General features: G+C 52.4%; 1 protein-coding gene across 6 annotated transcripts in view; it reads left to right on the top strand.

Annotated features, from left to right (window-relative positions):
* Efa6 (Exchange factor for Arf 6) overlaps nucleotides 1–19,750 on the top strand; it is a 251,722-nt gene that overhangs the window by 108,990 nt on the left and 122,982 nt on the right. The window contains exon 1 of one of the 6 annotated variants that reach the window (XM_089582078.1): nucleotides 17,880–18,009. The exons of the other annotated variants lie outside the window; for them this stretch is intronic. Within the exon in view, the coding sequence (XP_089438204.1) occupies nucleotides 17,992–18,009 (18 nt within the window). The 5' untranslated portion in view covers nucleotides 17,880–17,991. Of the gene's footprint in view, nucleotides 1–17,879; nucleotides 18,010–19,750 lie in introns of those variants that run through there. 6 annotated transcript variants of the gene reach the window in all.

Here is a 19,750-nt window from a genome sequence, read left to right as displayed (position 1 = left end):
TTTGTTGGATCGTCGATACGTATATCCGCGTGCCCATCGGGTATGCGGTGCGTGTCTACGTATACACTCTGCCTATGCTGCATCCTGCGCAAACAGGCCCGCGTGCGTGGTGGATGCGATCCCGCCGTCCCTCTCCCTCTCCGGGCGCGATCGCGGGTGACGAGTCGCCGAGGCGTTTCCTCCCTTGGTCGCGCGCGCGTGTCTCCGATGGCGGCGAGGAAGCGCCGACGCTCTTCAGCGCGGCCGCTCTTGGGACAGCGCCGCACGCCGATTCCCCGGTGGCTTTCGTCGTGCTGGTTTCCGGCGTAGACTGCTGCTGTTGCTGCTGATAGCGCGGTTGCCCCAGGCGGCCGGTGCGATGCGAGTTGGGCGCGCTCGATGCCTCCTCCCGGCGGAGCATCGTCGCGTCCGCTGGGAGCACCGTTCTCTCGCTAGCCGCGCTCTTTTCGTGTCCTCCTTCCTTTTTTTCTCTCTCGTTGCTGGTTTAGTGCTTTCTGCTGGACGCCTTGGAGCCGGGGGCTGTTATCCCCGATCGCGTGTGTACCAGCGCGCTCTCGCTGCAGACGTGAGGGCTTCTGTTCGCGAGTGACTGTGCGGACGTTTTGGTTCATAGGAGACCCGCCGAATTTGAGTTTTTTGCAACCGCTGTTCCGTGCCTCTCTCTGCATTTGCTACGAGGCTGCACGGAAGTAACCTCTGCAGCCTAACCCATTCAGCCCCGTCTCGGCAACTGTGACGAGTGCGCCTATGTACAGTACCGGACGTAATATTACGGAGCACGCTTCGGCGGTCGAACTTTTCTAGCGAAAATTAGGAAGTACTTTATATTTATATTAACATATGCCACTCTTGCGCTCGCGTATGAGCCCCCCCCCCCCCCCCCCTTTTTCTAAAAGTCGTATCTTCTCTACATTCTCTACAGAATGCGTGAGAAAATTCCGAACGGCGAAGCGTGCTCATTAATATAATGGCCGCACCTGTACGTATTCCGCACTGGAGCGCGGTGGCTCGATGTGGTGAAAGCATAGAGCTCAGTCACGTGCACCTCTGGGAGCGCGGGAATGCCACTTTTTACGAGATTTGCTTGCGGTCGGTCTATTGCGATTGCGTTCTTTATTGAGCAGCGTCGCGATCGGTCATGCGTCGGCCCATACCTGAACCACGGTTAGCGGTCCACGCACTGCGCTGGGTCTTCGCGACCCCTTTAGAATGCGCTGGTGGTACTTGAGGCCATGCGCTACCGTGTTCCCGCTAACTGCGATTAAGATAGTACTGAAGAGCGTGAGTGCGCGTTCGAGAGCAAGGCGCGATAAGAATATGGGCGCATGGTTTGCTCTTGATCATCTCGACCGTCGTGTTGGTGAAAATTGTATGTTGCGTCTACTTTACTCTCTCATGTAACTCACGCCTGTCCGCACAGAGGCGCGCGAATGGATGAGTACGATGCATGGCACGTAAGTGCATGCTGCGTGTGGAACAGGCGAGGTCGAGGCCACAGGTGACTGCTTGTTAAGACGACGGAACCGGACTTGGCGTAATGCGTGTACGTGCCGAAGGCCGTGCTTCATGCCGGCCTGAGTCATGCGTGCGCGTTCGTGTTATCTTCTTGGAATCGCTCTTTAAGGCCGATTCACACGACGGACCGTTCGCCCGCGGCCCGCGCACTACGTGTGCATACGTCAGCACTTTGAGAGGCGCGCTGGATGCATGGATGGATGGCGGCCGACAGCGCGCCCCTCAAAGTGCTGACGTATGCACACGTAGTGCGCGGGCCGCGGGCGAACGGTCCGTCGTGTGAATCGGCCTTTATAAGCGCACTCCTGTCCGCGAGAAGTGGCGAGTGTTGCAAGCGCGTCTAAAATAACCGCCTCGACCGACGGCGCCTTCTGGGCGTAGCTTATGTGTCTATGTGTGCGTGTGGCCCTTCTTTTGCGGAATTGGCACTCTGACGCATTTTGCACTGCGCGCAGTTGGCACTGCATCGCAGTGTGCCGGAGTGCCGCCCATCTCAGCGAACCTATTCGCGCTCAACTTTTGGCGCTCAAGGGTCGCGTCACGTCTGCAGTGTGGCGACGAATAATTAAGCCTCGGTGTGCTGCAAGTAGCAGTGAAAGGAGTTTTATTTGTGGGTACTCGGCTATAGCCTGTATACTCGAAGGTGGACAAGGATCAACAAAAGCCCGGAAGTCTCAGCCGTACAAGAGCTCGTGTCAGTGCCGTATACTGTCAAGTTTATTTTTCGCGCCATTTTGGGCGCCATGTCGCTGTGGTGTGTCCTGTATGGTTAGGTATGGAGCAAGTAAGGATTTCACTGAATGTGAAATGTTTTTAGAACCGTTAGCCCCTTGTAGTTCACTATGAAGGCTCGGAAGTTAATTGCATGAGCCACGTTTATCATTCGGAGGGCGGCGAGCATTTTTGCCATGACCTGACAGGAGACTTCCATTGCGTTGCCTTTAATCGCATTGCAGTTGCAAAACCTTCCAACACTATATATACGCCCTAGATAAGCTCTTCTTGTAGACGCGTGTCTGACTGGTAGCGCGGCCAGGTTGGCTCTGGTGATGTGCGCTGGTCGTTTCGAAGCTGTTATGTCTGCAGAGGGGCGCTTTTTGGTGCTTCTCGAAAAACGACTCCAGCGTAAGTAGTGCCTGCTCTATAGCGGAGACCTCGACCGCGCTGAGTGCTGGAAACTGCCTGAGCGTCGTGTGCCGCGTTTGCTGCGGCAGTGGAAAGCACTTTTAAAGACGACGCCACTTTTGACGTCTTCATCCCCGAGTGCTTTTGCAGCATTGCTTTAATGGTGGACCTCCTTGACGTATATTGCGTTTTTTTCTTCTTTCTTTTCTGGTCCCTCCTGCACTTCGAGCAATTTCCGATGGTCGTCGTGAAGCTGCTGCCACTATTTGATTTTAGAACTTCGTGCGACTCATTTTTTTTTTTTCCGCCGTCTCCTCAGTAATGCGACCATTTCTGCAGCTGGCTGCCTTCGAAATCAGTGCTGAGTGCCTCGGTTTTTTGTTTGTTTTTTATACTTTTTGGGACGGAGAGCGTGCCTTCTGCTGTTTTTTTTTTTTTTTTAATGGTAAAATCCATAGTCTCCCATTATTAGCGTCAACAATTTTCGTTTGTAGAGGTGCCTGGTTAGCGAAAGTCTTTGTCCAGCAGACTTTCCCAACGAGTCCTTCGCGTCTCATCTCGTGTTTCACGGAGGTTTTTGAGCCGAGTGTACCCGACCCACAAACTGGATCAGTTTCCTGTCTCGTTCTCGATGCACGTCTTTCATTGCTTCCCCTAGCGTTGCGTAGTACGTGTTACCGATGGTTTGAAGTCAGATAGTTTCAAACGTGGCGCTTTCTGCGTTATCGCCCATGAATGCCATTTCGTGTAGTTCGGGGATGGAACTTTCGTGTTCGCGCGCGAGGGTCTTTCGAGCCTTTCGGCACTTGAGCCCGAGGATTCCTCTCAAGGTCCGCTTGCGTTTCGTCCCGCGCTTTTCATCTTTATTTTTCGCCGGTCTGAATGTAATTCACTTACCAACCGCACGACCCGCACCGGGCGGCAGCTCCGCGCCGGTGCCTTCAATTTCTTTTCCCGCTCGGCAGCGACTCCGCGAAACAGATATGCAGCGCTTAGAATTCGTGATAACGCCGCTTCCCCCCCCCCCCCCCCCCCCCCTCTTTTTTTTATCTTTCTCGTTACGTGCGCCGACGTGACTGCACTCGGCGTATATGCTTACCTCATTCTCGTACCTTTTTTTTTTTTTTGGGGGGGGGGGGGGGGGGGGGTGCGCGTTTCGGCGCTTTACCCGCCTGGCAGCGGTAGTCGCTCGCTGCTACACAGTCAGTCGGCGGTACAAGGAGGTCGGGGCAATGGCGGGGGCCGGCTTTCGGGCACGGCGTCGCTTCAATGGAGGCATAAAACGGAGCTAAATTATTCGGGAGAACTGAGCCGTACGTGCGCCGCCGTGTGGGGGCGGCAGGCTTTCTGCGCGCACTCCTCTCTGGCTCTCCTTTGTAACGTCTATCTCTGAATGAGACGGCTCTATGGATGCACGGCGCCAAATAAAAGAGGAGCGCCGTGCGCCCGGAGATGCGAGGGGATCTAGGTTCCTCGGTCCTTTTTGCGTGCCGTCTCCTTCTTTTCCCGCGGGCTTTGTTTTCGTCGTTTGCGTCGCGGACCGTACGCTTATGCGTTTCTGTCTCGAACGGGACGGGGGAGCGCGCTCTTAAAGTCAGATCATGACCGGCGCAGATTTGAAGGCTCGCCGCGCCGTGTGCCCCTGGCACTGTTGCTCGCTTCTTCTCTTTGCACGCTCGCTCTCTTGGTGTTTTCTTGCTGCGCGTTGCGTACAATGCGCTGCTAGGTTACGGCCTACACGCGCTCCGGGGTCGCGCATCTCGCGGCTGGCCTTACGGGAGCGCGCACGAGTACAATGCGGGGCGGCGCGATCTCCTATAGTTCCGTCGGAAGAATGCCTTAATTTATACCGAGGACGGAAGAGCATCGCTTCCACGGCGTGCGGGGGCGATTCTGTGCTGTATCTTTTATTAACGGTGCGACTATTTCGGTGCTTTCGTCGAGTTCGCCAGCGGCTTTCCACCTTGCTTCAGAGCGCTGTGTCGGAAAGGCAGCGTTTTTGCCATGAGGTTTAATCGTAACGGTAACGATTACGCAATGTTTTGCGTCATTTTCCGTGCGTCGTACGAGGCTGTTTCTAGGCAGAAGGACTTGTGCTACTCTTTTTGGCATGTAGTGGTCGAAGAATGTTCCATTTCTTTCACATAATAGGTGCCTTGCTGGGAAAGAGAAACGGCACTCAAAAGGCTTGCTTGAGGCTTTCGTTCTCCGAGTCGCGAATGCTTAGTTCGTTGTCTCGGATAAGTTCACATTGCGCATGAAAGTAGTTCAGCGATTAACAGGGAACTAGCTGTATCCGTGTTCTCGGTGCGTTTTTTATCGCGTTGTGGTAAGGCTGGTAATGACTGCAAAGTTGTGAAGCGTCCTCCCTGCGTACGTCTACTACAAGCGTGCGTCATTTCTGGCTTGGTATGAAGTCTTATAACTTCTTGATTGAACATTGTCAATCTCTTGCGGTAAAAATTCTATTGATGTAAGGAGTTACGCAAGCCTGAAGTAATAAAAAAGCTTCTGTTTTGCACCGAGCGACCTCAGCGGTTAGTTTCACACCCGGAGCCTGTACCAGTTGCGTCGTGTTTTCTTTTTATTTCAAACCCTGGGCTCACGTAACTTTCCACGCCCGGTACATGCTTATCCGCAGCAGGTAGCTTTATTCGCATTATTATTTGTGCCGTGTTTAATATAACCGTTCAGGCGAAGGAAAGCTGGTAATTCCTTGCATAGAGAGCATGAAAGGGAACTTTTGGCAGGGTCATTTGGCAGGGTCATGTGGAGCGTTATAGCCCAGTCCACACGTTTTACACGTTATCCGCATCTTCCTAAGCCTACACCGCGTGCAAAGACCGGAAATTAACTGTCGGATCTCAGCTTCTCCGATGCCGAAGAGTGCTTTCGGCCACCGTGTTACAGCCTGTCGCCGTACTAATCTTCCTCTGTGGACGGCATGGCAATAGAGTGCGCGTCGGTTCATTCGCGGGCTCGTCGACTCCGGAGCAATGTGCAGACCACTTTGGCAAGCGCGAGTTCGCGACGCGACACATTCCACTGCGGCACTTGCTGCGGCGTGTGCTCCGCGAGGGTTCGTGTTCCGGCGTTCTGATGTCGGAGGAGGGTCCGGAAAGAGGGCGTCCACGTGTAGAGGGGGCTTAGCGTGTCCATGTAGGGCCGCATTTCGTGCGGCGAGACAGCCCGGCAACCGAGGCTCGCCCATCTAGTCCCGCTGCTGGATCGCGTCCCCGTCGTTGTCGTCGTTATGTAATCAGAGTGCGCCCGCTGCGTTCGCTGCCGTCATAAATACGCGCGGCCACAGCCACGGGGGCGGGCTGCGGGCGCGCGAGCCCCGGAGGAGTGCGTCAAGGGCCCTCATTAGACGCCGGTGCCATGGCCGGTGCGCTCTAGTTTGTTTTTTTTTCTTTGTGCCTGTTTTGTTTTTTGCACCCCCCCCCCCCCTTTCCTTCCTTTCCACACACCGAGCAGCGGATGCGTCCGAGAGCCGGACGCTCCTACTTCTGCGCTGCATTACACGCCTGCCTGGAGAAGGACGCCTGTTGCTTTGGCGTTTTTTTTTTTTCTTCTTCGGCGGCTGTGGTTTGCGTGCAAGAAGGGGGCGGGGAACATTTTTAGCGGACGCGCAACTGCGGGCGGTGAGCGCGGGTGCGGCGGGCCTTGCCAGGCGGCACTGCGCGAAGCAGGTGCGCGTTGCGTGCTCCCGTTATGTGCGGGGATCCCTGCTCTCTCATTTCATGACGTGGGACGGCCGAGGCGTTGGCAGCATGCTCTTCTTCAACCCTTTTGGCGCCGGCGACCAGCGCATTGCGTTGCGGTTCGCCGCACAGTGTGTAAGCCAGGCTGTACGGCGCGCGGTCGTAACTCTTAAAATGCGGGTGGTGTGGCTGGAGCGGCTGTGCTACGACTTTCGGTGCGGTGGAGTTGCGGATGCGGTACTCCGTAGACATCGTGTTTCTTTGGGCCGCTTCCTCTTTTTTTTTTTTTTTCTGGTATCACCGTTCATAAGAGTAGTTGATTTCGTGGCTGCATTGAGTAAGAATCGAGATTCTCCCTCTGCGGCGGTCGGACAGTGTCGATGTCTTTGCAGCGTTGCACTGCGCCACCGTTCAGCCCATCTTGTGGGCGCTTTGTCTTCTTTTGTGGAGCACGTCGACTTGTTGTGCGTCAGTCTTCGCACCACCCCTGACAATCCTGTGTTCTTTTTCATCCTATACTCTATAAAAAAAAAAAGAAAGGAAGTTAGGGTTGCTACATTTTGGGGTAGCAACAACCGTCACATATATGACTACCTAGGTAGTAACTGTCCGTAGTAACTGCAAGGTAGTAACATTTACTACCTCTGGAGAGGTAGCAACAGTAACTACCTGCAGTAATATTTGCTAGATTTTCTAGATTGTTAGATTTGCTGCAATTCAGAAAACCCTTTTCATTATATAAAAACATGGGGAATTGAGTAGCAATGTCACCAGGAATGTTAGTATACATACATGTGCATATTCCGATCATCCATTTCCAGATCAAGGTAGTAATTGATACTACCAGGGCTATAATGAGGTAGTACAAGTGTAGCAACTGCCAAAAAACGTAGTAACAGCAGAAGTCACTACCTTGTTACTACTTACTTTTCTTTTGAGGTAGTAACAGGGTCGTAGGAACATAGTACACAGGTAGTAAGGGTTAAAAAAAGGTTGTAACAGCAGCCGTTGCCACGTTTCCACTACCTTTTTTTCTAAGAATGTATATTATTCCTGTACATGGCAGTTCGAAATGTGACGGACGTTACGAGCAAAATGAAAAAAAAAAAGCGTCTATCTCTTATGCACGCATCCTCTTATGCATGCATAAGTATTTAATAGCCTATCAGGTGCCTGCGCCTTCAAGTCAAATTGCAGCATTGCCCTTAACGAGCACAAGAGGGTTGACAGTGGTACGTGAGGTTTTAGCGCCCCGAAGCGACACATGTGCTGTGAGGGACGCCGTAGTGGAGGGCTCCGGAACAGTTTAGGCCACCTGAGGTTGTTTAACTTACGCTTGCATCGCACAGTACGCAGGTGTTCTAAGGCGAAAGCCTTTAATGGCTCATACTGTCGTCTGTTAACAAAGCGTGTCACACGCGTTAAACTCTTGAACTAAAAAAGATAGAAGAAAACCAATGGTTGCTTCAGATAGAGAAGGAAAAAATGAACCTAGAGAAAACTTTGATGACTGTAGATTAATTAGTTAATTAATTAGGCAAAATGTCTAATTTGCGTCGAAATAGCGTGGACGTCGATATAGCCACGTGAACGGTGTGACTTCACATCCACCGGAAGTCGTCACGACATAGTGAAAATGGTCACAGAATGGTGGGAAAAACGTCGAATTTGTGTCAAATTAGATGGAAAAGTGTGTGATTAAGCGTAATTAACACTTAATATCCCGAAAGATGTATAATTTGGGTATCTGTGTAACCACGGGGACGGTGTGACGTCACATCCACCGGAAGTCGTCATGGTATAGTGTCTTTGGCTTTTGCCCCTCAACACTTTAGTTGCCAAAGTGTCCTCGCAATTTTTTTTTTTTTTCATTTCGCCTCCATCAAAATGCGGGCGCCGCGGCTGGGATTTCATCTCCCTACCTTGGAATCAGTAGCTGACCTTCAAAGCCACTGAGCCGCCGCGGCGTCTGAGAAGCTCGCCCCATGTCGCCCGACCCGTCGTCTCCTGGTTGGTTGGTTGTTTGGTTTATGGGGTTTAACGTCCCAAAGCGACTAAGGCTATGAGAGACGCCGTAGTGGAGGGCTACGGAAATTTCGACCACCTGGGGTTCTTCAACGTGCACTGACATCGCACAGTACACGGGCCTCTAGATTTTCTCCTCCAAAGAAATTCAACCGCCGTGGCCGGGATCGAACCCGCGTCTTTCGGGTCAGTAGCCGAGCACCATGACCTCATCTCTCTGTCTCGTGATTTTACTCCGGGGCACAGAGGGATCGCCCTGGTCGATTTTCTCCAGCTCCTTCTTTTTTCATTCCCACATCTAGAACATCATATTCTCTTGAGGCTACACCGGTCACTGGTAAACCCAAGAGTTGGCGTTATGAATGCGTCGCAAATCATTGGGTAGGGAGAAGAGGGGAGGGGGGGGGGGGTTGAGGAGGGAGGAAGCGTTTGCATCCATCCTTTTTCTTTGCGTTGATCTTTCTTTCTCTCCCCCCCCCCCCCCTTTTTTTTGTTTTTGCGTGTCTCTTGTTACCTTTTTGTGAGGCAGCTTCTGCTCGAGAAGGGCGTTGGAGAAAGCGAGCTTGCCAGCAGCTTCCTCGAGAGATCTCTAACCTCTTGTTTTTACTGGGCGCATTCGGTTGTGCAGCTGCCGGCCCGTTATGAGGCTCCCGTGAGAGCGGTTCAATCTCGGCTGCCGGTTCTTCCTTCCCTGCGCGCGCACCGCCCTCGCAGTGCGGTCGCGAGAAGAAACAGCAGCAGTCCGCTCTGCAGCTCCTTTGCATGCAATACGCGGCTGGGCCGAAAAGGTCGCCGGCAGCGGCGTTGGCAAGCGTAGCGCTGCTTTTGCAACCGTTGATGGCCTGACGAACGGAAGTTGGCCGAGTCTTCCGGAGCGTCAATATTTGCGCGCGCCCCGCCGTCTCCTCCCCACGGCGGCCGCCGCCGCTTCTTAATGCGACGGCCAAAGGCCTTCTCTCTTCGCGTCTCCCCAACTCGTTCCCCTATCCGGCCGTGCCAGTAGCTGGCGTGGAGCGCCTTCGACTTTCGGATGGGCGGAGGGGGACCAGCAGAGCCGCGTGCTTCCGACGCTGCCCCTGTTCGGGAGCTCTTTTGTTTGGCCTTCGGGGCCGTCATCGGCGACGCGGTCGTCGTCGCCCCGTGTTGACGTTCCCTTCCGAGGTGCGCTTTACGGCGGCGCTGGGGGAAAATTTGATTCGCCCGTCTTGGCTGCGTGTAGCTGTTTGCGCAGGGCCTGCGACACTTGTGGCTCCTCTGCGAGGCCGCTCCTTTTCCTTTTGCAATCCTCCGGCTCCTCCTTTTCTTCATTCCTTTTTTTTTCACCTGGGAGAAAGTTGCGGGGAGAGTAGGAAGCAGCGGCAGAGAGCGAGCGGCAGGTTTGCATGCGCCGACTCTGTGCAAACTCGGCACTCCCCCTCATCTTCCTTCTGCACTTGCGCCGCGCGCGTCTCGTGGCGCGTGCTTTTTCTCGGGAGAGAAGCAAATTCTTCCGGTTGAGGGGTTAGCGCCCCCCCCCCCCCCCCTTAAAAAAAAAGGAAATAATCGTAGAATATTTCCATTGCGTTTTTAATCTTTTTCCGGCCGTTCTCCGTATTTGCATTTCGCCGGCCTAACTGATACGTTATTGTTTCTTTGTTGCTTTCTGCGTCGGGCACGGCTTTGGACCAAACGCCCGAAGGCCGCAAATTGTGCGCGACTGTGTCAACATCTCCCGCCTTGACTTATTGTGCACCTCAGACCCCTCTTTCTTTCTTTTTCTTTTTTTTTTTTTTGTGGCGTGGTAATTTGAGTTTCAGGTCCGAATAGTGGGGCGGACCCCGAAGAAATGGGGCGACCGGTTTTCCTTTCGGCAGCGATTCATTAACGCTAACGACCTTTTCCGCACGGCGCTCTGTGGCGTCATCGTTCGCCCTGTCAGCTGTCTCTCCTTTCACTCCGGACTTATCATGGAATTGCGTAGTTGTCACGATGTTACGACACGTTCGGCGAGTGAACATTTCATCGCACTCTTCGGAGAATCTGCACGCTTTTCTCCTCTACATTGATTATCTTTTTTTTTTTATTCAGGTGACGCCCTGTAAGTTTCTTCCGCAGCTCGCCTCAGCTTGAATGCATGGGACAGTCCCACTTTACTGAACAGCGGCAAGCCGTTTCGCGATAGTGACCTTTTGAAGGGTAAACCAGAAAGTAATCTGGGCCGACCATGAGCTTTGTTACGCTATTGCGGCAAAACAGAGTTGTTGCGGCCTAAATAAACGGGCGCATTTGTTCTACTCGACATCTAACCCGCCTCTTTGCTACGCTATATCCCCCCTTATCGTTGTGCTTTGGCGACTGACGGCAACTGTAGCTCCCGGGGGTGCGTATATTGAAGCCTGGGGAGGGGGCAAAAAACAAGGTTATGTTAGTGCCACTGGAGGGCGACATGAAAAGGTAGGCGTAGTAAATTGGTCTAGGGTCGGGATGCCTGTGGGGCGCCACTTTCGCTGATTCTTTAATACTTTATTATGACTTCCTCCGCCTTCCGCCTCCCCCAATTCCCGTCGAGAACAAAACAAAGAAAATGAAGAATTGTGTGAAGGGCTGCATTTTCAGCGCTTCAGGCGAGGCCGGATAGTATGATGAACTAAACTCGCAGTGATAGGAGGAGCGGTTCGTCGTCGTGCTGTCTTGCCGCATGAAAAAAAAAAATGTAAAACGAACACGCACTGAGCAGGTAAGCGAAATAAGCACGCCAGAAAGCAAGAGACTGCAAAAGGGATCGGGAATATCAGGGAAGAGAAGCCGGAAGAGCGTGTTTGTTATTGGAAGCTGTCAGAAATGAGGGAGGAAAGGAAAAATAAGGGGGAAGGGGAGAGCACCGCGCGCGTTTTTGTGGAAAGGGCGGAGCGCAGAGGGGGAGGGGAGGGGTGCGTGACCGGCGGGCATCCTCCGCGGCAGTTGGGAAAACAGCACCGCGGAATCGCATCGCGCCCTCTTCTCTGAGCAGATTGCCTGCGGAGTCGAAAAGCGAGGAATAATCTTAAAAAGAGAGAAATATCATACACATCAGACCGGAGCCGAAATGGGGCCAGAGAGAGGCCGCTCCACGTTCTTCGTTGCTCGGGGCGCGCTTCGTGCGAAGCCATAACGCCGTGCGGTTCTAGCTCCACGGGTAGGATCCGGTGCCGAATATGACAGCCTGCGAAAAAAAAAAAAAAGCTCGCGCGCGCAGCCTCCTCGCGTTTTTTTTTCGTTTTTTTTTATTTTCTCGCGGGCCGTTTCTCTGTGTGGTGATGCCGCCATGTAGCTGTGGGAAAGTATAGCCGCGTGTATAGCCTACACCTAAACCGGCGGGGCTCGTGAAGAGCAAAATCTGTAGCGCTCCGTTTCCGTTTTTCGAGGGCCAGTATGTGGGAAGGCACTTGGGCGTACGATAACGCCTAGTTGCTCTTCTTAGTCGTCGTAGCGCTGGTATGTGGCTTTTATTGTTATCCTCGCATTAGTGTCCGTGTGTCTTGCAGGGAATGATCGTACAGATCATTCCGGTTGGTGGTTTCTTAACTAGCGCGGGCAGGTGGGCCCCGAGTCTGCGGGAGTTTATCGTACTTCCACTTGCCAGCAGGCTTTCTATGCTTGTAAAAACGTTGGTTGACATAGCTTCTCGTCAAATCAGCGCAAGTAAAAATGCCCTGTTTGCTATTGTTTTCCTGCAGAAACCGGCCATATACCGACCTGGGAAATGTAAAACGTTACCCTGAGGCGCTCTCTATTAGGGTCTCTTTTTTTTGCGTAATGATGGTAACGGAGGCAAGGGTTACGCGATTTGCTCATCGGTTGGCCGCATTGTGACGCGCGCCACACAGTGACGTTGTCTCGGCACCATATTTCAGTGAAGTGTATACTCTCTTACGAAGCCTGGTCGCTCGTTGCGCATACAAATCAGAGACAAAGGAAGTTTAATCGTCAGTAATAGGTACCGGGCGGCCGTTGTCTGGCATTACCGTCGCCTCAGCGGAGCAGCGCCGCCCGTGGCAAAACGCTCGTCAGAGGAATGAGCAGGGAGCGGCGTAGCCGGTTGCATTCGGGCGAGAATGGCTCTACCCCTCGTTCTACGGTGCGGCTTTCAAAGCTTCTGTAATCGCACGCAGTTTTTTCGATCTGGCGATCTCGAAAAAGGTGAGAGTCTTTACGAGGCAAGCCATGTGTATGACATGCGCGAGTGTCAAGGTGTGGTCACGCACATGTTCGGTAAGTGCATACCGCAGACAAAGCTGAATCCGCCAAGCAACGATGTGGCCCTGGAAGTAAGTGCAACTTCAGTCTTTCGGGTAACTGTTGTAATACACAAAACGTATTTTACGTGCCGTATTACTGCCTGCATGCAGTTGGACGCATCAAGGAACATAACTGCAACACAATGCTCCTGCAAAGCCGGCGTGGACGGCCGATGCAAGCATGCCGCGGCGCTCGCATTCGCAGTTGATAACGAAACGGCGCCGTGCATGAGTGCCACTCGAAGTTGGGGGCGCCTTTTAAGAATATTTACCCGAAAGGAAAAAGGCTAAGCTCATGGGACGATGGTACGCAACCTCGTTACTTGCGGCAGAATCGAGGCGAGTTTCACGGCAATACGAGGGTGTTCACAACAGCCACCGGAATGCGTTTTTAGAATGAACACCGCTTGACAGTAAACACTTGCCTCATGCAGGAAAGACAGTGCTTTATGGCTGAATCGGAGGAGAAGCGCGGCGCCAAACTTCTCTTGCTGTTCCTTGAACAAAAATTCCGAGGGTGCACTCAAGTCTGCTTAGGTGTAGTAATGCGAAACCATTTCTCTTACTACTGCCGATTATGTTGCTACGTGTTCGTTATTTATGCCTTTGTCTTTAGAAAGTCGTGCTTTCGATCTAACTTCGGTTCTACCACATCCGAAGACGTGGGTGCCGTTGCTAGAGCGTCTAGTAAGCGCACCAAATTACTAATTAAGTAGTTAATTTAATCGGTTAATCAACTAATACATTAATTAATCGATTCGGTTAAATTGTCAATGACAGTAATTCACTAATTCGGCCAATTGATTCCGTTAATAATTTAATTTCCAGTTAATTAACCATTTTGGTGGCTTAACTTAATGCAATGAAACTTAATTATTTATTTATATTTTGCCGCCGCAGTGGCTCAGTGGTTATGGTGCTCGGCTGCTGACCCGAAAAATGCGGGTTCGATCCCGGCCGCGGCGGTTGAATTTCTTTGGAGGAGAAATTCTAGAGGCCCGTGTACTGTGCGATGTTAGTGCACGTAAAAGAACCGCAGGTGGTAGAAATTTCTGGAGCCCTCCACTACGGCGTCTCTCATAGCCTCAGTCGCTTTGGGACGTTAAACCCCATAAAACCAGTAAAACCAAACCAATCATTTATTTAATTAAATCAGTAATCACCAATTCACAGGTTCCATTAAATTACCGCTTTATTTGTTAAGCAATTGATAATTCAACTAATTCGCGAAATTTACTATTTGCCCTTTTAATTAATCATGTTAGTGACCTAATTATTCATGCATGGTAATTAAATATTCATTTATTCAACTATTTTATTAATCCAGTAGTGGATGATTGACAGTAAGTGCGGACACACTGTGATCAAGGGCGTCCGCAGAATTTTTTGCAGGGGGGGGCCCCGTTGGTGCCCCGGGGGGGGGGGGGGGGGGGGGGGGGGGGTATGTTCGTAGCAGAAAGGCGCTATTTGCGGAGTAAATTTATTTATTTATATATAAATAAAAATTAAACAAAATGCACACATGAAAGAAAAATTACAAACAGCAAATTAAAGCGCGGCTAGGAGAGGTACATTGGAGTTTATCAACGAAGAAACAACTAAAATTAATAAAAATGCAAAAAGATGCTATATCACTTCGTGGAGAAGAGTGCTCAGTCTTGCTGCATACGGGTTCTCGACTCACCCGGATTGATGACCAGCACACAGCACAATATGTTCACAAACACGCAACTACAGTCACTCAGTCAGTCTTCCTTGAACAGCAACTGTAGGCGCCTCGGATTTTTCTGGGCGAATTGCGTAATTACACGTGTGATAAATTCACTTCTGTGCTTCATTACACGCTCTCGGTGCACACTCATCATACACATTTGTTGGAAAAACTGTTGAACGCGTACGTTGAAAACAAAAGATGACTATATATACAACGAAAACTTATTTACAAGATAAATGCACGCTCGCAGCTTCATACACCTCGCTCCATCTTGCTTGCGCATCCGCACAGTCGAGCAACCCCACACACACTGCTCGCCGCTCGTCGTTTTCTCGTCCGCTGTCTTGGTTGTTCTCAGCTTCGCTGACAACCGGCCACTAAAAACACCCAAGCACAAACACAGAGGCGCGCACACGTGCGAGGGCTTACTTGCCGCAGTATCCCCGAATGCGCACTTTGGGGGTGAAAGGAACGCCGCGCAACTTCCGAAGGGAAGGGACACTCGCCACTCCGGTCGGAAAATTTGTTTTTGTGTTTTTATGGGGTTCAGAGCCCCAAAACGACTCAGGCTATGAGGGATGGAGTAGTACAGAGTTCCGGGTAATGTCGACCACCTGGGTCTCTTTACCATGCACTGACACGCACAGTACATGGGCGCTGTTGTGATTTGAGGCCCAGCCAGAGGTGACAGGCGAGCCAGGCAGGCGCCATCGGGCTGCGTTGACCAAAGGCGCTGGTTTTCACAGAAGACGCAAAGAACGCTGGTGTGGGGGCGCCTCGGGAGACTGCGTCGCCGTGAACAAAAGCAGCTAATCCCCTTTGCCGGAGATTCTGAAAGCGGCGCTTCTACCGAACTGCGCTACACGTGGATCGGAGGAGACAGCGAGCGGCGGCGGCGCCAACTCATCGCCCGCTTGCCCCTGAGCAGCCCGACAAAGCGGGGGTGGACACGGCTGATTTTTCCTTCCGTCCTTAAGAATTCATCGGGGACCGGCGTAACGACATAGGCGAAAACAAGATGCCCCGTGCACTGTCTGCCTCCGTGTCGCTATCTCTCTAGAGATCAAAGAAACAGACACCCATCTCAAGGCGGCTCGAAACACATGCTCGCCGGTGCCGCTGTATGTCTGGAACAGGTCGCCCTTCAGTAGAGCTAACGATGGCGTGGTTTGAAAACGGCGGAACGACGCACGCCCGGACGCGGCATTTCGCAGATGTGACCATGCGGGGCTGCTTTTACCCTTTTGACTGAGCGCACCACCGCCCCTGGTGTGCGGCCATCACTCACGGTTCGAGTGAGTGATTTTCCAGGGGGGTGCAACCGCCCCCCCTTGCCCCCCCCTCCGGACGCCCATGACTGTGATGACACACTGCCGACGCGCTGTGATGACAGGTCCTGCACACGCCACTCATGATACAAGAAATGCTTCCGCATTACCAATGCGTGGAGGTCCTTTGCTGGCTTCCGAAGAGTTTCCTTCAGTTTCACAACCGAATGGTGCGATCGCGATTTTTGTTGCAAAGTTTGGAGATTTTCGCTGCCGATATTATGACTTCCTCGAGAACATGAGCTTTGAATAGGTAGAGTGCACATACTTGCATTTTTTTAGAGCAGGAAAAAAAAAAGCTCAGCTTGCATTTTAATCATTCAGCGTTTCGCAAGCAAAAGTGATATATTGTATTTAAGTGTCTGTGCAAAATGCGGTGCCAAAATGCGGGAAAATGAATCGGTTAAAAGCGTCCGACGAGTTTGCGTAGCTGTAAGTGCAGCCAACAACACAACACGTCTGCCTAGGCTTCGTTTCAGCAGACATAATCACGCACAACACCACCTAAATTATGAGTACCGAAGCAAACTCAAAAGAGACCAACGACAGACTGCGCACTCCAATGCGCCGTCTAGCGCCGGCCCATTCCGGCAACGAGGGAAGCGCCGAGAGGCGGCGCAACCTGTCCAGCTGTCCGGTCAGCGTCTCCGCTTCTCTAGTTGCCGTTGTCCCGGAGATTACAGCCGGCTGCGCAGGCTGGAATCAACAGTCTTTCGGAACTTCGGTGGAAAAGCAGGCGGTACTCCACGTCTGGGCTCCGTATTGCTGTCGGTGGACGTGCGTAGTTCCCCTGAGGCGTGGTCGTTGCGGCCCTGACGCGGTTGGTGGGCACGGTTTCCGCCGGTTCTTCGCCAGCCGGAAACCACTGGACGAGCAGCAGTTGTGATGATGTTGCTGGCACAGCAAGCGCTCGAGCGACTTCCTTCCGACGTCGCCCCTGCGCGGCGCATAACGGGGGCTGCATATACACACGTCTTTTTACTCTACACCTCGTAGCGAGAGACCCGCGATGATATTTTGTGACTGCCTGGTTACTTTTTTTACGAATTTGGAGCGGCACGGCGTCCGGGGGAGGGACATGTTCTTGACCAGTTCTCCAATCTCAGGCTGCCTTCAAGTCCGTGTACTCGCGAGACCAACGGATCCGAGATGCTTTTCGGTGTAAAAACAGGCGGGGTGCTGTCAGTTAGAGGATTGGTGCACGGGAGTGAGGGAGGTAGTTAAGCTGTAGGAACAAGAGATAGATTCGAAGAAGACAGATCGTTTTCTGTCTGCATGGAAGAAGGCAGATAGTAAACTGAGGCCTATAGTGAAATGCTCCTTCCCGCACAATTGCTGTCACCGCCCCGCGTTAGTGCGACACGCGCGGACTCCTTGGAATTGAGAGTAGCCGCTATTAAGATCGACGCCAGCGGGTCTCGTTTGGAACCAGCCAGCACACCTGTTTCCACTGTATATGGCTGCGAGCGACTTCAGCGTGATTACTTTCGGGCCTGCCGCCTTGGACCGCACGCACGGAGAGGACCCAGGTGCCAGCTGACTTCAATTACGGAGTTTGCCCGGTTGGAGTGGAGGATCAAAACCAGACCCCCTTAACAAAGTGTCTGCACGTGTAGAACGCCGCCGCCGCCTCGGGGAGACGAACGTTATCTTCCCCATTTGCCGTGGCCATGCCGGGGAACAAAGGGCCTCGTTCCGGTTGCTCTTTGGTGTGCCAAGCACCGCGACAAGCTGGCGGGCATCGTCTCCGACCCAAGCACGAGGAACCACTTTCGGCGTTTTCGTGACCTTGCGTCCGGCCTCGAGCGGCGGGTGTCTTTGATTATCAGCAGATGTCGGTGACCCGCAGAAACCTTCGACTGGCCGGAGGCCATCACCTACCAGTCAACGCTACCTCGACGACAACCTTCTCTCCCTCAGACTCAACATGTGACGTGGGCGTGGCCCTAAGTGCAGTGGTGTGTTTGTGCGCACAAGTTTGTGTTGTTTGTGATCTGGGCCCCTCCCACCCCGGCGTGGGCGTCCTCAACCTAGGGACTTTGGGGAACGAGAAGGCTATAAATGTCGAGAACGAATGCGGGAGATCAGTCTCACTTCTAACCACCATTGTAAAATGTAAATAAACCTATTCTCCTTTCGCCATCTACCTCTTCGCTCAGCGGCACTCCTGTCCTGAACCCTCAACTCCAACAACTGGTGGCAGCGGTGGGATAGAAGCCCCAACTCCCCCCCGTAGTCAACAACAGGTGGCAGCGGTGGGATAGAAGCCCCAACTACCCCCGTAGTCAACAACTGGTTGGCAGCGGTGTGATGAACCTGGTGACATGGTGCTGCATCTGCGGGTGAGTGTTTGGCTTTTGCTTTGGATCCTCCAGGCTTCAAATTCTGGGTTAACAATTTGAACTGCTGGTTGATCGGGTGTTTTTATGTCTGTAGCACAGGAGTAGTTGCTCAGAATCACCATGAGCGAGCAAAGCCAATATTTGAAAGCAGCGACCGTGGACCTGACGAGGTTGTCGAGGACAGAACTGTTGTTCTTGTGCGATGAGTTAGGAGTGGATGTGGAGGAAAGAGCGGAAGATTCGGATATTGTCCAGGCAATCCAAAATTTGGAAACGGAGGAAGAGGATGATTTTGAAATTGCTTGGGATAATATGCAGAAGTGGGCAAAAGAAGAGCAGCGTAAAACAGCTGAGGAAGTACAGCTACAGGAGCGTAAAAGCGCTGAGGAAGCGGAAAGAGTGAGACTAGAGGCACAGCTACAGGAAAGTAGAAGAGCTCGGGAAGAGCGTATGCAGAAACTAGCAGCGGAGCTAAAAGAGCTTAAACTCGAGGCTGAGAAAAGGCGGCTCGCAAAGCTCAATGGTCTTAATGGGAACGAAGTAGCAATGAGTGACGCTATCTCCGTCCAGACATGGCCTTCAATGTTCCAGTCCATCGCCGAGTTACAGAGACATGACGCCATAATACAGGATTGCGAAATGGCGCAAAACCGGCATGGATGGCACACGACAGAGCACGGCCAAAATAGAGAGGCTACAGAGACCGTCTCCGAGTTAGCTAAGTGTAACTCCGCTAGATCTCGTTCAGAAAACGTGTGGAGAGGGCATGGATGGCGTCGGACAAAGCCGAGCCAAGAGAGACTTCCCAAGCTAGCTAAACAGACCGTCGCCCAGTCAGGTAGTCGCAAACCAGCGACTAAGGGCCGAGAAACGGAGTCTAACCGGCACCCGCGGTTTAGAATAGAGAGAGCTCCGAAGAGAGGCGGTGCAGTGAGAGTAGGAACCGTGGCCGATTTGGCTAAGCGCGAGGACGCTAGAAAGGGGCCTGTACAGGCGACTAACCGGCACGGATGTGAAAGGGATAACTTCCCCAAAGGCAGAGGTTTCAAAAGGGAAACAAAGGGAAGCCCTTTAGTGATTGAGAATCGTGGCAACTGTGAGTTAAAGCGTCACTGCGGCGTCAGTGAACAAGCCAATGTTGTGGATATCTCGGCGAAGCTGGCGTATCAAGAGTGCGAAGCTGCTGTTGAGTTAAAACGCAGTATTGAAAGCCAGGCTGAGACACAGGAAGAGAGCCCGATTCGAAAAGAGCAGTGCGTTTCGGAGGAAAGCACTGAGAGAGATAAGCCAGCTGCAGAGGACTACCTTCAGGGGAGCGAACTGCTCATTTCCGGGGCAGCTGAAGGTCCCTCTGTCAGCTCTGTAGAGATGACCATCTGTTGCGAAGACAAAGAGGTCAATTTTGTGACTAAGGAAGGATCACGCGATGCATGTCAAGGGCTGGAGGAAACAGTCTTGGCTCATGCGGTGCACGCGGAAAGTCCAAAGCGAAAAAGGAAGAGGGCGAGGACAAAAAGGAAACGGATGAAATGTCAGGCCCTAAATTCACGTGTGCGGACAGGTGCTAGTGTTAGCACAGATGAAAATGCGGCAGAAGGGAAAGAGAAGCCTTCCCGCATTAGAGCTCGCAAGCTTGCGGCTAAAGTTACTGGTCAGGCGACACGCGTGGATTGTTGTAAACCTGACCGCAGTAACAGAAAGGGAAGACCGCATCTTCCAAGCAGAGCAGGAGGGGGGTTTT

Source organism: Amblyomma mixtum, chromosome 3 (assembly GCF_055824585.1).
Source record: "Amblyomma mixtum isolate Tamu chromosome 3, ASM5582458v1, whole genome shotgun sequence".
Lineage (NCBI taxonomy): Eukaryota > Metazoa > Arthropoda > Arachnida > Ixodida > Ixodidae > Amblyomma > Amblyomma mixtum.
This window is presented reverse-complemented; position numbering and strand designations above follow the sequence as displayed.